This window comes from Oryzias latipes, chromosome 9, assembly GCF_002234675.1.
Source record: "Oryzias latipes chromosome 9, ASM223467v1".
NCBI classification, from domain to species: domain Eukaryota; kingdom Metazoa; phylum Chordata; class Actinopteri; order Beloniformes; family Adrianichthyidae; genus Oryzias; species Oryzias latipes.
The window spans coordinates 12,918,997-12,935,181 of NC_019867.2; the positions used below are offsets into that span (position 1 = coordinate 12,918,997).

Genomic DNA, 16,185 nt, shown 5'->3' on the forward strand with positions numbered 1-16,185 from the left:
TCATCAGTTATACATTCATACAGTAACTAATCAAACTTAGGATAATTAGACATATTAATAAATATTGCTTGAAAGGGAGTGGAAGGAAGCGAACTTATATAATCCCACCCCGTTATACTGTAACCATTTTATAACATGATTTATCAATATCCGGTTCCCAGTTTTTATCAGACATAACTAATAACTAATAACTAGTAACTATTCCCAGTGGTGTTTTAATTATGATTATGTAGTTTTTAGCCAAAATCCCGCAACCTAAATTTCTTAAAAAGCCATATTTCATGTCTATCTAAAGCCTGTTTCCAAAATCTCCTCTACATGGGCGTGGCCATTGGCGCTGATCTGAGTAGCCTGCCCACATTCCCTCCTTTCTGCAAGCTACATATTACATGAGTGAAGAGCTGATACAAGGGAGGGGGTACAAACGACTCATGACAGTCTCTATTCTCAAAGGTTTATCTTTAGCATAAAGAAAGGGTGGAAAGTGATATTTTTGGTTCCAAATCGACACTTTTTGAACAATGTGCAGATTGACAAGACTAAAACAGTGTCTACCAAACCCTGTAGTTTAATAAAATCACACACGAAAAAGAACTTTGATAAGCCAATGAATAATGCTTTGAATTAAACTATCATTTAAGATACACAGGCGCGATTTGCACGGCAGAGGTGGCCAGTTTCAACGTTAAGTCAATGGTACAGACGCAATCTGAGGTCCAGCAGTGGGATTTGAGTGATGGGCTAGGTGCAAAGGTCTGGCAGCAGCACAATTTTAGTGGGGCAATTTGGTACCCGTCTGAACCAAATTGCCCAACAGTACTCGTCCCGACGTAGGCGGGTACACCCTGTAGATTCTGTTGCAAGACCAATGGAGCTGGAGCAATTGCGATCACTATGCCAGCTCTTGGGAGGCAAGCTGGCGACCAAACAGAGACCCGCTGCGGGGTGAGGAGCAAGCCTGATTGGGCCTCCTGAACTTTGTGATATTTTTCATAAGAAAAGTCTTTCATAAAAATAAAAATAAAAAGCCACATGCACACAATCATCATAGGGGCGTTTAAGAATAGAAGACAAAAGGTAAACATCATCCTTCAGATGCATTAGCATTTGAACAAAACAAACAAGAATCAGAGCTTTATGTATCCCCCAGCCCCCCTTCTTTGTATGACAAAAGCAACATTGCACTGTGTGTCAAACAAAGGCTCAGAGCAGCTGACAGTGCACAAAGATTTGCCAAGACACAATAAAAGAAAATAGGTTAGCCAGATGTATATAACTTCACATTATGGAGTGAAAATACTTTTTCCTTTAAAACAGATCAAGTAACATTTGCCTTTTTTTCTAAACCATTTTTATTGAGACTTTAACATATAGCAAAACAAATCGAAGCACAAAACATGTCATTTTTTGATGTGGTCTATAGAAAATCTAACATTAGTAAATTATTCTTTAAGTACTTATTTTGATAAACTGTGAAGCAACTAGCAAATATCTCCAATGCTGTGTCAAAATGATTCACTGCAGTGAAGTCTAGCCATACCATTTGCAGTGACAAATCTGCCCCACTTTTAAGATCTGCTTTGCCAGCTGATGCTATAGTGATTTGCATGCTTTGCACGCTCACAAAAAGGAAATCTATCACACCACTCAGCTCTGTAGAAAACACAGGCATTTAGACATATCAATTCAGTTTCGGGAGAACAATTTCAGTTTTTTATCTTTTTCTTTCCAGGTTTTAAACTAAGTGTATGTCAAAGAATGGAGAATACATGTTTTCAACTTCTTGGAGACTGCCTTTCAACCTTTACACTGAGAAACAAATGAGTACAACCTCTAATAAATGATTTTGTCTGTAAAGCAAGCAATTACAGTTTGGTTTTATTTCCATTCACATTCAAGTCACATGTGCATCAATCTTTCAAACCTTCTGTTAAAGTGCGCTTTGTGAGCGTAACAACTTAGTTAGGAAAAACCTGTACATATCCAGTGATGTATAGACCAAAAGTAAAACCAATAACAGTACCATATGAAATTCAGCAGGGAGGATACACCCTAGCTGAAGGAGAAGTTTATTAACAGAAACCCTACACATTTGGTAAGTTTTGACAGAAAAATTCATTTATTTAAACTGCGAGTGTATTTTTTAAATCTAATTTAAGCAAAGTAATATTGCCTGAAGCTTTCTTCCCTCATAAAGGACTCATTCATTACTAAATTACACAGCAGTGGAAGACCCATTTGTTCAATGGATACACAGTGCTGTACTGGGATATGGTATGCAGAGGGCAGCTCACACAAAGATGGTGAGGAGAGCAGGAGGCCAGCCAAAGTGGCTGGACTTGTAGATCACCACTATGACAGGCTTTATTCAAAGAGGTGCTGAAAGGTGTAAGCTGTGTGATGACAGTCTATGAATCCAATCCCCCAGTTCCAGAGTCGTCTCGTGTGACAGCATGACGGTGTAACCTTATTACAGACTTAGGGCAATTCTGTCAACAGTAATGCAGTGTTTATGTTGCTTTGAGTCTTCGGCCGTGACACTTGGCTACTGCTAAAGCTAAAAGCAGCAAATACTTCATCTTTTCCAGTTATACTGTATGGAAAGATATTCCAGGACACCAACCTTTAATGCTGACTAACTCAAAGCCCTTACAACAGCAAAGTCAAAGCAAAAGGAGTGCCTGAAGGTTTATTCATCTAAATTGTTTACAACAAAACAGTCTTGAAATGTGGTCTAGCCCAGCCCTAGAGTAAATTTAAGGAAGGACTCCTTATATGGTGTCAAAAGTGAGGAGACTTTTGACTCCAGAGTTTTGGAGTAGTTTCTCTTTTACACACGAGGGTGTGTGAATAGGCTGCTGCTGGTAATTATTAATCCCAGAGTAAACCCAAAACATGAAGAGTCAGCAATCCTACTTATAGGGAAGACCGTTTTCTAATGCAAACTCAAAAAATAGATAGTAAAATGAGCAATACATTTCTAGAAAGATGACCACCTCTAAAAGAAAAAAAGAGGGTAAAAAACCGCCTCAGAAAAAAGGGGCTCCACGCTTCCATTTAAAATTACTTTCCACAACAAAGCAGATCTTTCTTTGTAATTTTTCTAAAAAAAATAAACAAAATAGAATAAAGATACAAGGACACAACTAGAAGTCGCCCACACCTAAGATTACTCCACATTCCACATATTTCCTAAGCTCACATGTGGCAGAAACATGCTGTAGCATGTAGACATGGGTTTGAAAAACACTACCGGAGCAAGTGCAGGCCATGCTCAAGCTTTTGCACAGCACACCAAAAACTTACCTTGTGAAGAGGAAGAACAAGGAAAGCTCCACCCCCACTGGCCTCCACAATAATGGCGACAAACTTGGGGTTCACTGCACAAAAGGCGCTATCCCATGTGACCCTTGAAACGCGGATGTCATCGTAGCACTGATCATTCTTTACCGCCTGGCCAAAGACGTGACGGAATTTGCTCTGTCGTACAACTCGTTTCATATCTGCAGGAAGAGCCGGGGGGAAAAAAAGATGTAAAGTCTGCCTAAAACACATAATTAGGTCTCATTGCAAAAATAAAGGGAAAAAAGGAACACGATCAACATTACAAATAAATTATAAAAAGCAGCAGCTTTCTTTTTTTTTTTTTATTGAGTAAGCTACATCCTGTTCCAACTTCTGTCAGGGAGCACAACAATAACTTAGGTGAAAAGAAAACATGAAGCATGCATTATGAAAGAAACTCATTCCACATTAATACTACAAATGGTATTTTAATTAGTTTACATAAAAAATACTTTTGCAGTAAGATGAGAAAGGAAAACTAAACTTAGTTCAGTAATAACAGTCAAAGCATGCTTTGTAATAAATTCAAATTCAAAAGTTTAAAATATTAAATAAAAGTTTATTTATATACAATTCTGTAAATAGGTAAACTATTTTAATCAGCTTTTAAAAGTATTCCTTTATAAATGTGTAAACTTTTTTTAAAAGCATCAGCACCTCAAAGGTACACAATACATGTTAATTTTTCCTTCTGTGTTGTTCGAGGGTGGAGTGCTGACTACATCCTACACTCCCCAATAATTAGCCTCAATAAAAATTTGTTTCTAATTGCAGGAATTAAAACCAAATGTATGAGAGGAAAAAGCTTTAACGTTCTAATAATTGCTAAACTATCACATCTGTTGTATGATTGCAACTTCCTCACCCAGCAGCACTGAAAAGGGAGAGGAAAAGATGAAATCTTTCTTTACTGAAGCTTAAAAAACCCATAAGGGACCACTACTTAAAGAAAATATAAATTACCTTTCTGTGCTTTATTATAGACATGTGGGCATCTACAGTTACTTTAAAAAAAAAAAAAAACACCTTACACACCACCTTAGTTTGAAAATGTGTACTTTAGTGAACTATTCATTTTCAAGCCACCGTTAAGTCACAGAACCGGCTCAGAGTACAATCATCTGTATCTCGAGCCAAGGTCTCCACCCACAACTTTATTCCACCTTGAAATGCATTTGCTGTACTTTCCCCAAAAAACTTCAGTTAATGGGTGATTTAATCCATTAAAAAAATATATATTTTAATCACAAGAAGAACAATTCTTTTTTAATTACCATCTGTATGAAACTAGAAATTTAGAAAATACCTTTTTCTGTCCTCTCAGCTGTAATGCTCTACATCACTGCATGTACATTTCACAATCTGCAAGTAATGCATTTTACATCCCCTATAGTTATTAAACAGACCAGGATCCACAAATGCTAGGACACTTGCTGTGTTAATGTTGACTTAGTGACAGGACATCTGTGTTTGTGTTTTGTTCCATATTAAATGCAGATTTGCCTGGCTATCACAAAAAGATTTGCTATACACTACAATACCCAGTCATCCTAAAGCTATCCTGAAAAACCATTTATGGAACTAGTTTTTTTTCCCCCCATTTCCGCTGGTAAAAAAAGAAAGAAAAAAAGCTGCTTTGTCAATCAGATCTTAGCAGAACTAGCTAATAAATAGATGGGAGAAATTCTCCAGGAAACTTTTTTTTAAATGCATTGCAATTTAAAAAACAAAAATGAACAGAATGATTAACTCAGAAAAGCGGAAGTAAGAGGGCACGGCATGGCTGCGATACGCCAAAGACAAGCTATGACAAGAGAGTAATCCAACCAGCAGTTCAGCATTGCACTGAGTGGAGGCACTCCTACTTGTGTTCACTTGAAGGGAATACCAACTTTTTTCAAAGTAATTACAAATGTTATTGCACATTTCTTTACGCGATTGATACAAATTTGACATCTCTCTCTCCTGAGCGGACTCTGGTCCCTCGACCCATTCCAACTGTCAAGGTGTGATGTTGACTCAGCTATTTTACACTTCTAAAATAGCAATAACATCATTGCTGCACTTCATTATAAAACACCCAATGAAATAGGTAAGCTTAAAACATACACACAGCAACCAATTGCTTGTTCAGCTGACACATTCAAAAATGTGTGAGCAGCAAATGGAAAGAGCAGTAAGATGCTGGGGATTTCTAGTCTTGGACTTTTGCCTACAGATAAATGCATTTTTTTAAGATGGTACATTTTAATCAATCAACAATATGGAATACTTTATTTTCCAAATATGTTCTCTTTCCTAAACAGAAATTAAATAAAACCCATCCCAAAAAATGTTCTGCTCTCTTTGGGAGGGAGTAAAAGGGTTCTTGTTGGTTTTAATCTTTTAACTTTACCAATAGATTTAAAGAAACAAAACCAAATCCAGTCCACTCCCATTGCCTTGTTGTCCAACAATGATGAGAGACATCACCAAAAAAATGGTTGTACACGCAAGAAGATGTCCACAGAATTTTGGGCCATCTTACAACCAACCTGCCCACTTTAGAGGATTAACTTTGAGGACACGAAAATTCAACTTAGACCAAGATGGGGTCGAGAGCAAAACAATATAATGTAAAAGGCGCTTGTTGGACTTCCAATTAAGGCTGCTACTTTGGCACAGAACACCTGACTACAAAAGTAGTGTCTTAAGGAAGATGCAATATCTAATAAAAACAAGTCAACTACTTATCTAATCACCATGTTAGTTAAGATATATGAAAAAAAATGAAAAAATCCTTAACAATGTCAATCCCTCAAATGTGTATTATAAAAAAGTGGAATATTATGGACAAGCAAATGTCAATTTGCTGATAAATATTGCAATGTGAGGAGGAAGGTCAAAGTTAAGACTGGAACACCTATAATTAATATTTGAACTGCCACTGTGTTTGACTCCTGAAGATGTTTGTCAGAGTAATTGCCTCAGTAAAAAGGAGGAAATTATTTTGCTCTGACTAAAGGCGGCAAAACTGCAAGAGAACTGCTAGGAAAGTAAATAAATCATATGCATTTTTCTTTTTTATTAGGATCCCTGTTTGGCCATCAAGGCACTACTTTAAATCTTAAATATTTAATTGTTGTAAAAAAGAACTTGATTCAAGACTCATCTCAGTTACATCATAATAAAGTACTTGAAGGGTACAGGTTTTAATCAATACAATCTGTTACTGACTGAGTAAACAAAGTCCACAGAAGGATGTTTAGCCTAGAAAGGAAGCTTATTTAAAAGTAGGAAATAAACTTTGAGGCTTTGCTTTGAACAGTGTCAGAAGACATTCAATCTTCCATATCCCTGTAACATTTAATTATGATCAGACATTCCAATTAAACAAAAACTACCTCATTCTGCTATAAGCCATTTGCATTTCAAACTTGCTTCTTTTTCTTTGATGGGCCACAACTATTCATAGAATTGATTAAACATTAGTATGTCTCCAACCCTATAATAAAGATATGGCAGTAGAAAAAGATGCTGCAAGACAATTTTTCGCAATTTATATCATCGCAGTATATTGATCACTAATATCGCGAGTTTTCCTCATATCGTGCAGCCTTAATTATTTTAGTCACTTTTTCCTGGTTTACTACAATCATGGCATCATCCAGGTAGCTACAGGTGCTGGTCACTAGGGGTGTGTGGGGATGACCTCATCCCCGCACATTTTTTGGAAAGTATTTATTTTATTTTTTCAAGTTCTTCATATGGTGCGTGATTGGAACTATAATAAACACATTAGACACATTCATCTTTGGTGATAATTTACTTTTTCTGCTAGTCCTGTGTTCAGACTTCAAGGGTTTCCCTCTACTCACACGCGCAGTTTCAGAAACACATCCTCTTTCTACAACAGAAGTTTCTGTCTCGCGAGGAAATACGACAAATTTACTGCGTTCTAATTATTCATTTCCATTGTATTCATTTCCATTACAAGCTGCGTGCGTTCTTGAGTGCGCGACACGGCCGGCCGCCGTAGGATTCTGTGTTGTTGTTCTGTTTTGTTTTGTTTTGTTTTTTTTTGGGGGGGGGGGGGGGGGTCATCACCACGGTGATGAAAAATCCCACACCGTCACAGCTCTACTGGTCACCATCAGACAACAAAATTTAGCAGACAGGGTGTTTGCGACATGCTATGTTATGTGGTTGGCCTAAATGTTCTTTTTGTGTTTTGAGTTACAATACAGTCAGTTATAAATGGTCAGTGAATTTTCCACAATCCTTGAAGTCAAGTCCCTCTGTGGTTGCCTTTTGTCTTTTGTCACAAAGCCTAAAAAAGATGCCACGTCAATCTCCTTCCTGTAATCAAGGCCACAGAACTTTAGTAATCAGATTCAAGCAACATTCCATAACTGTTTTTAACAATGAATAAGATAAGGTTTTTTCCTCCTTGTTCTACCTTCAATACTAACCAAAGAAATATATTATCTCTTCCTAACGTTGCAAGATAAGAATTTTGGTAAACAACAAAGGTGCAGCTTAAAGTTTCAAAATAAAATCCAATCCAGCACATCAAAATATCCCTACACACGCTATGTGCCTTTTAGTGTGCCTAGGACAACAAGGGGCCAAAGGCCAACCCAGATGTGACAAAGTTCATTAGACAGGTTTCCAGCTTCTTAAATGTTTACTATCAATACTTGATAGCCTTTGCAACTTCCTCCAAATTAAGAAAAAAAAAAACTCCACTTTCAGACATGACATTTGTGTCACCTCCATACTATGTGGAGGAATAACTACGGTTACATTTACACCATAATTCAAAGAGGAAATCCCTCTATATAAGGTTATATTCTAAATATTTTGGTTATACGTGCCGCAGCAGCACATTTATATCCATTTGTGAGCAGATACTGCTATAATACATCATCAGACACAGATGTGTTTCTAGCAAGAACTTTTACCCACTCTGGAAAAAGACCACCATCTTGGACATTACATTTTTTACATGATGCGTTTAAAGTTTAGTATGTCATGTCCACATTTTCAAGCAGAGTTGTGGAAAATTGTTCAGAGTTTAATATGATGTACGGTCAAGACAGAAAGTGTTTCTGAACAAGTCTTGTCAAGCAAACTCATCAGTTGCTGAAAGAGTCAGTAACAGAGTAAACTTTTTCCTGCCATTGCAATTAAAGCATTAACATGAGAGGAGTTTCTGAATAAAATCAGCATATCCAACTCCATGATCTGAGAGAACCTATTCTTGCTGTGCTGATCAGAAAGGCAGTGTAACAGTGTATATACAGTGGCTAAACTGTTCTGACATACTGATTTCCACCCCCATCTGAACTGCGTGTCACTTAACTGTACTGTGAGATTCAGGGATAAATCTTAAACTTTTAATGCTGCCCTGGCTTAAGGTTCTGGCTTAACAGGGATTGTCTTTAAAGTATTTCAAAATTAATCAAAACAGGAAAAGCTTCAAGTGTGGCTGTTTTACAAACTGGAGCCATGTTTGCATCTAATTACTCTTAAAGACCCACTCCAATGAAAATCCTGTTTTTGGTGATTTTAACATGCTCTTGAAGCATTTTTCTCATGATAGAGGAGATATATAAAAGAAATTTAAGATTAAAACTGTTTCTGAGTACTTCTTTATTCAAATCGGGATGGATCAGGAGCAAATAAAAACCGGCCGTTTGAAAAAGCTCTCAGTTGTGACGCAGCAACTGAAATGGGCGGGCCAAAGTCTTCCTGCTCCGCTCCACTCTGATGCATCTACCTGCAGACAAATAGATCCATGTACGTCTTCATTTTCCTCATCTGAGCTGGCATCTGGCTCAAAACTGTACAGCTGGATAGCTCCGATAGTGCTTGCCATTTTGTTGCTCTACTTTTGTTATCTGTCAGATATCCCAACTTCTGCTCCAACAGTCCCACCCACAACACGGAGGCAAATTTCTGATGAACGCCTGCCGCTCTGCAGAAATCATGTCTTAAAACAGGACGCAGGTTTGTTTTTTTTCTTTTATTTATGCTAAAAACAGCATAATCATAGTTAAAAAAACCCACTGGGAACGCATTTACAATAGATAAAAATACAGTTGGAGTGGGACTTTCAAGAACATGCAACTTATTTTCAGCACCACATTTAAAAGTAAATTTACAGATACAGCTGAATCTTTTTTATATGTATAGCATACAAAATTATTAAATTGCAACAAATATGTCTATTTTAAAAAAGGTATTGCCATAACATTTTACTTTTTAAAAGAGAATTGAAAGATTACTACAATGCCCAGTGTAATTTCATCCAGCTGTTTTGTTAATTCTGCTTTAGATCTTAAGCTTAGCTTCCCTCTGCTTCCTGACCCACTTCCTCTGTCCACCAAGTCATGGGAAGGAAGCAGCACATTTCTGAAGGCCTTGAACTGCAGAAAAACAACTACCGTTAGATGTGTCTGGAATGGCTAACAAATCCAAACACAGTTCTACTACAGTAAACTGACACATGGCTTATCAGAATTTGTTTGGATTGTGGAAGATTAATTGGGGGGGGGGGACCATTTTTAACCAGCTACAGGAGTTACTTAAGACTCTGGTCAGATCCATCTCAGCCATTACAAATCAAACCATTCCATTGTAATAAACACGCAAATGAAGCAGACAGAGGGCTTTCACAGTGGACTGTTTGGGACATCATCCAGACACTTCCACTCCATAAGGCGATCGTTTATGACGTCTCACCGTGTCGTTATTTCCAAAAAAAACATCAGATTTTGCTCAAGTATTTATAACTATTTGAATTGTAAAATAAACGGAAAATTGAAAGAAAAAAAAGGCAGCTCATAAAACACATGGCAATGAATTAACTATCATCGTTTGGTTAAAATCATTTCTGAAACAGTTGTGGGATTCATTGCATAATTTCACCTAAGTCATGAAACATATTATTTGAAGTATAAAATCGGTCTATTTAAAGGGGAAACGTGTTAAAATACTATATAGGCATTAGGCTGGGAAAATGTGTAGAGTAATTCATGTGAAATCGATTGGTTTAAACACGGGTCGTTTGAAATGAGAAATCCGTTTCGGCGCAGCAGTGTCTCGCAGTTCTAAATAATTACAACACGCAGATTTCATGCAAACAATTCTCCACGTGTTGTAACCACAGAAGCGGAGCCGGTTGGGAAGAATAATCGACGCAGCCGAGGAATGCACCATTAAATCCGGAACTATTTCCCCCCAGATATTACCCCAATAAAACACGGTTTGTGGTTAGGCTACATTTCACATCTGTGCGAATTTGGGAATAGTTTCTTGCGTGGCAAAATTAGAGTTAACTATACGTATGTGTGAAGAAGCTATTGTTCGATTATGAAGAGAATGCCACAGGCCAGGGCGCGGTTATCCTGGCTGCACCTCCGTCTATTTGGTTCTGTCTTTTCGGAGATAAGTTTTCCAGCTGCACTAGTTAGCTACTCCACCCTGCCGGACCAAATACCTCATTTCAACCTGCCAAATTGTGCGCCAATCCAACCAAGTATTAGGAGGAAATATATTTTTTAAATACACTTTAATTCTGTATTCGTTAAAACACAAAACCACGACTCAGCCATCAAAAATGCTAACGCTAGCTAAAAAGAAGCCGTTTACATTAAACTGAGTATCCCGGTTGATTTTAGCTAGCGCGTGCACTTTTCTGTCTGGGCTGCTGTGGTTAGCTGGAGAAGGAGACGACCAGGAAGCACATTTATAAAAATAATGGATACACACAAAAAGAAGTGAAACAAGTCACAGAAGCCTAGACTTACCTTAAAAAATGAAATTAAAAGTGTTCTTGGAAAACAAATGGATAAAACACAGTCCAATGTGTGGCGGAATTGATTTCTGCTTCCAAGTGAGCCGCTCCTGCACTGATAGAAACCGCTCTGTGTGCTCTTTCCCCTCTTTCCTGTAAACCCCACCCACCCCTTCTTTTGTTTCGATCGGGTCTCTTTGACGAACAGCAGCAACAGCCAATCAGAATAGAGATGTGGACAAGGAGTCCAGAGTTCACGCTCCTTCTGGATTGCCGTAAATCGCTGTTGATTGTCTTGTTAGAGCATTTTTTAAAAATCCTTACTGGTACTACAAAACATGTATTTATATATATGGTATATCGCAATAGCATCATGTTAATAATAAGTGACCATTGGAAAGTGCTTAAAATGTTTTACTTATAATCGTTTCTAATGTTTTTTTAAAAATAATTTTATCAAATACATGCACACAATTTTGAACACAAATATTTCAGCTGTGTGAATTTCTCTATAGACTATTTTTTATTGACTGAATATGATATTATGGAAATGAATGAAAGGATAAAGGTGCTGTGTGACATTCTGTCAAAACATTACAGGATGTTGGTTTTCTCTAGAGATCTTGTCTGTTGTCCTTTAAAAATGAATCTAGATTGTTGTCAGCTGTGTGAGGCTATAAAAACATCGGCGCATGCTTTGCATAACTATTAAGTAAAACCAATTTCATATCTGAGGAACATGGTGTACCCCGAGTGCAAAAAAGCACCACAAGATGGCGCAATTTTGCATGTTAACACTGAACCAGAGTTCCTGCATCAACAAACAGCTGCATCCCATCATCCACCCTGCTTTTGTTCACCTGCTATTTTAGATTGCAAATAGTGTGTTTGTGGGTATGCCTGCCACCCCCAAATCTCACAGGTCCAATTCCAACAAATCAATCTTCTGTTGCAAATATTTTCAACCCAAACCAGATAAATATATTTTCTTGGGTTTATTTTTCTGCTATTTTTGTCATATTCAACGTCCTGCCTGCACGTTTTAAATAAACTGCTTTTAGGTATTTAGGATTTGAAGGAGTGGTTGATGATTTCCAAATGATAAGGAGCTTTACAGATATGAAAAACTATTTTTATTGGTTACGATAGCTGAAGCTGTGTGTTAAACATGGTTGAACTCATGGCAAAGACTTGTAGATGACATGGGATAATGTAAATATTTATGCAGTCAAAAATGTAGCGTTACAGTAGAATGTGAGACATCTTCTGTGTTTTACTTTGTGTTTATTTGTACTCCTTACCTTTCCTCACTGATGGCTTCCTCTCGATCGCTCTGTCAGGGGATTTCTGGGCTGAATCAAAAGCCACCTTCATCTGGGCTACCTTCACTGTGTGGCCCTGCTCTTCAGACTTCACCTCTGTCGCTTTTGGCCACTCCTGGTGTTGCATCTTTTCATGCAGCTGAATGGTCTCCTTTATGAGCTCTGACACAGGCCTGGGCTTAGGAAGCCCTTGGGGTTTGTCTCTTCTTAAGATGCTCTCCTCTTTCTCCTTAACAGGATTTGCCTCCACTTTTCCAGACATCTTATTTTCTAAGAAATGTGCCTGATTATCTACATCCTGCTGCATCCTGGATGGGTTTTGGTTTTTCTCTGAAGGGACAGTCCCACTAGCACTCAAGCCTCCACCAATGTCCCCAGTTGGTGCAGGACCATCCTGACATTCATTCACTGGGGATCTTCTTACTGATGGAGTAGCTAGACTATCAAGACCACAGACCTCAGTTTCAGAGTCACACTTGGGCTGTGGAGTTGTTCTCTCACTACTGATGTTTGTCTTCTTAGCAGGGAAAACAACCTGACTTGGGGCTGTGACTTTGCCATCATTGTCTTTGCATGCAGACTCTCGGTGGAGCACAGAGGAAAGTGCAGATTCCTCAGAGATCACACCACTTGCCTCACGTGGTTTTCTTTCATGAGAAACAGCCGATTGTATGTTGTCTGAAGACAGGCTTTCAGAGGAGTCTGTGTTTGATTTTAACTCTGCTCCTGTCTTGATTGAAGCATCATCTAAGGTGATTTTCTTAGCTCTGTTAAATTGCAGATCTGTGTGTAAGCAGCAAGACAAAGCATCGGAGGTTTCATTCTGAGCTGTGATCGTCTTTGATGAGTCCACCTTTTTAGTGTGGGACATTTCAATCTCAGATTTGGAATTTTCACAGAAAATCAGTTTTAAGTTAGTTTCCGATGTATTATTCTGATTATTGCATTCTGGAAATACTGCGCTGTCATGAACCAGCTGTGCATTTATTTCCAAAAGACTATCCGTGGTGGTCTTGTTGTCCACTGCAAACTCTTTAATTTTAGAAATAGATGGGATCGCTTCTTTTCTGTTTCTACTCAGCAGCTTCTCCAAAATGGAGCTGGGGTCTGTGGACAATTTTGTAGGGGTGGCTATGTTTGTTTCAGCGGAGTCCACTTGTGCATACAGACTCACCGGTGTCTCCTTATCATTAACTGGGATTGCCAAAGAGTACTCCAACAGCGGTTTCTCCTCACATGTGAGTGTTTCTTCATCAGTCTTATTCTCTGTCCTTTTCTTTGGGGGTCCACAGCAAACACCATCACTTGTGCCTGATAAAGTCTCTATTTGCAGGTTGTTTTTCAAAGGATGTTGGTCTTGAGCCAGAGAGATTTCCTTCCCCTCCCTTGAGCAGCTTGCTGGTCTTGTGCAGAGCTCAATATCCTCCTTCTCAGTTTCAGCCATCTTGCTCTCATTCAGCTCTTTAACAAGCAACAGCTCACTTCCTGCACGAGTTCCACTTGAATTGCTCTTTAGGAACGCTGAATGCTTTCCAGAGTTGTCTAAAGAGCATCCATCCAACAGAGGTGAGACTTCTTCAGCCCGATGCTCCATCTTGCTTCTTGAAGGTGCCTGAAGCTGAACCAAAGGTTTCCTTTCATGTGTTCCTTCAAGTCCCTCAGTTTCTGAATGACTTGTGTAATCCTTGTCCACCTTGTGTGGAAAAGTCTTGCCTCCTCCCTCCGTCCCTGCAACCCCTCCCTGTCTCACCTCGCTCTCACACATATGCATGTTCTTTTGAGAAGAAGGTGTTGTTGGCTCCATGCAGAGCTTTTCATTCACGTCCCGAAAGTCCGACTTGCCTAATTCTTCTACAGTGTTACTGGTTTTGTCTTGGCTCGAGCTTTCCCTTTCCAAGACAGCACCTGGACAGGCGTCCATGTCTCTTAATTCACCTCCTTCTTCCTGTTCCTCCGCCAGCTCACCGTCAAAGACTTGTTCCCCCTCTTCCATTTTGTCCTGGTTCTGTCCCATAATAGTCTGCAGAAATATAGATGATTTTAAACTTAAACAATCAACTAAAATAATAAATGAAAGTTCATTTTTCTTTGCACAAGGCTGTTGTTTTTTGTTAGTATTGGCCAGGGACCAACGAAATTTCATTTAGGTGATTAACTGCTCTCCACTAACCACCATTAATAGCATAAACTCTTTTTTTTACATTGCACTTGTGTCGCCCACTCATTCACAGTCTAATTAAGATTGAGCACCAGCCTCACTTAAAACAGTTTGGAGCAGTAAACTAATTCAGCAGCAATTTCCTCTCATTTACTTACATTTTTTTCAACAACAATGAAAACCTGGCAAGTTGGCTTTTTCATTTAAAACAGAAAGTTTGATCTTTAAAGTTGTTCAGTCTGTGAGAGGAATACACAGCGACTGATTATTCCTCCAAAAACTGAAGGTTGGCAGTCTCATGACTGTCTGTCAGGAAAAGTTTTCCCAGTGTTCTGCTTTTAAATGCCATGCATTTTTTTCAACATTTATGCCATAAAACCTTACTGGTTCACTGTCATGTGAGTCCTCCTGCTCCATTTCATGTCAGAAACAAGTTGTTAAAAATAAAAATAAATAAAAAGTACAACATTTAAAGGTTATTTTATTCTCAAAGCCCTGAGCAGGAACAATTAGATCAGCAATCCAGCTATCTTTAGCTTTTTCTGTGTCTAAGAAATGCCTCTCTATCAACCTGAGTGCTGTTCACACTGATGGTGGCGATGAACCTCATAAAAACATTAATGATGAGAGGACATGCGGCCTATCTCAGTGCTCATTCTGTGGACCTAAACGTTTCCATGACATTGCCTAATTGCTTAATGAGTTTTGACCCACTAAACTGCAGCAGTAAGCAAATGGTGAGACACAATAAACAATGACCTGGAGCACGAGTCTGTTTCCTGTCTGTGTCCTCATGCAGCGTCTGTGTGATAACATATGACTGCTCTGCAATCATCTGACAGGCTGCAATCTGGCCAGACGCATGCCATGAGGGTGTTGCTACTCTGCAGTAGAAAGGTGAAGGAGGTAAAATAATGTGATGAATTATTAAAGACGAAATCATGTTTTTAATAAGTTTACAACAGATGAGGCAGATTGAAACCAGATCAATTTGAATTAATTGATTAACATCCTTCAATGGCTGAATGGGGATCTGTTTTCTTTGAGGCATGTCCTTCCAGCTAACAACCAGGCTATTATTTTGTCTCATGCTCTCTGTTTTGATCATTTGATCAGCATGTGCTCCTCTGCTCCAGCATACGCAAACATGTCAGAATGCAAAACCAGAAAAACCACAGAGCTCTCACAAATGAAAAGTTTCATTACCTGAAAATACGCCTCTGTCTGAGCTTTATAAATCACAACACTACAAAATGTTTGAGGCCTAAATAATGGCTGCCCCACAGGGTGGGGAAAATAAAATTAATTGCGTATCATAAATTGCAGCTGACACTTACCAGTAAGACGCTGTTGCCAAGTCGATGGCTCTTGTTGAGGACTGACAGAGTGCTCTTTGTTGGTGGTTTTAGTGAAGATCAGTCCTCCCTCAAATGCACAAGCAATGGGAGCCTTATATTACATCCATGTGATGTCACAGGACATTTGACTAACACAATCAGTGAAACTCAGATTTGTAGTTTTTCTGTTTTATAAAACTTTAAAAAAAGTGACATTTCTGTCTCCATGTTTGCTTGTGTGCT

At 38.6% G+C, this 16,185-nt stretch overlaps 1 protein-coding gene across 1 annotated transcript in view; it reads right to left on the reverse strand.

Annotated features, from left to right (window-relative positions):
* The window catches only part of coro1c (coronin 1C), a 30,879-nt gene extending 19,605 nt beyond the window's left edge, over nucleotides 1-11,274 (reverse strand). The window contains exons 1-2 of the mRNA XM_004072381.4: nucleotides 11,139-11,274; nucleotides 3,307-3,503 (exon numbers count right to left, since the gene is read on the reverse strand). Of these exons, the coding sequence (XP_004072429.1) occupies nucleotides 3,307-3,501 (195 nt within the window). The 5' untranslated portion in view covers nucleotides 3,502-3,503; nucleotides 11,139-11,274. The remainder of the gene's footprint in view (nucleotides 1-3,306; nucleotides 3,504-11,138) is intronic.
* Between the last annotated feature and the right edge of the window lie 4,911 nt (nucleotides 11,275-16,185).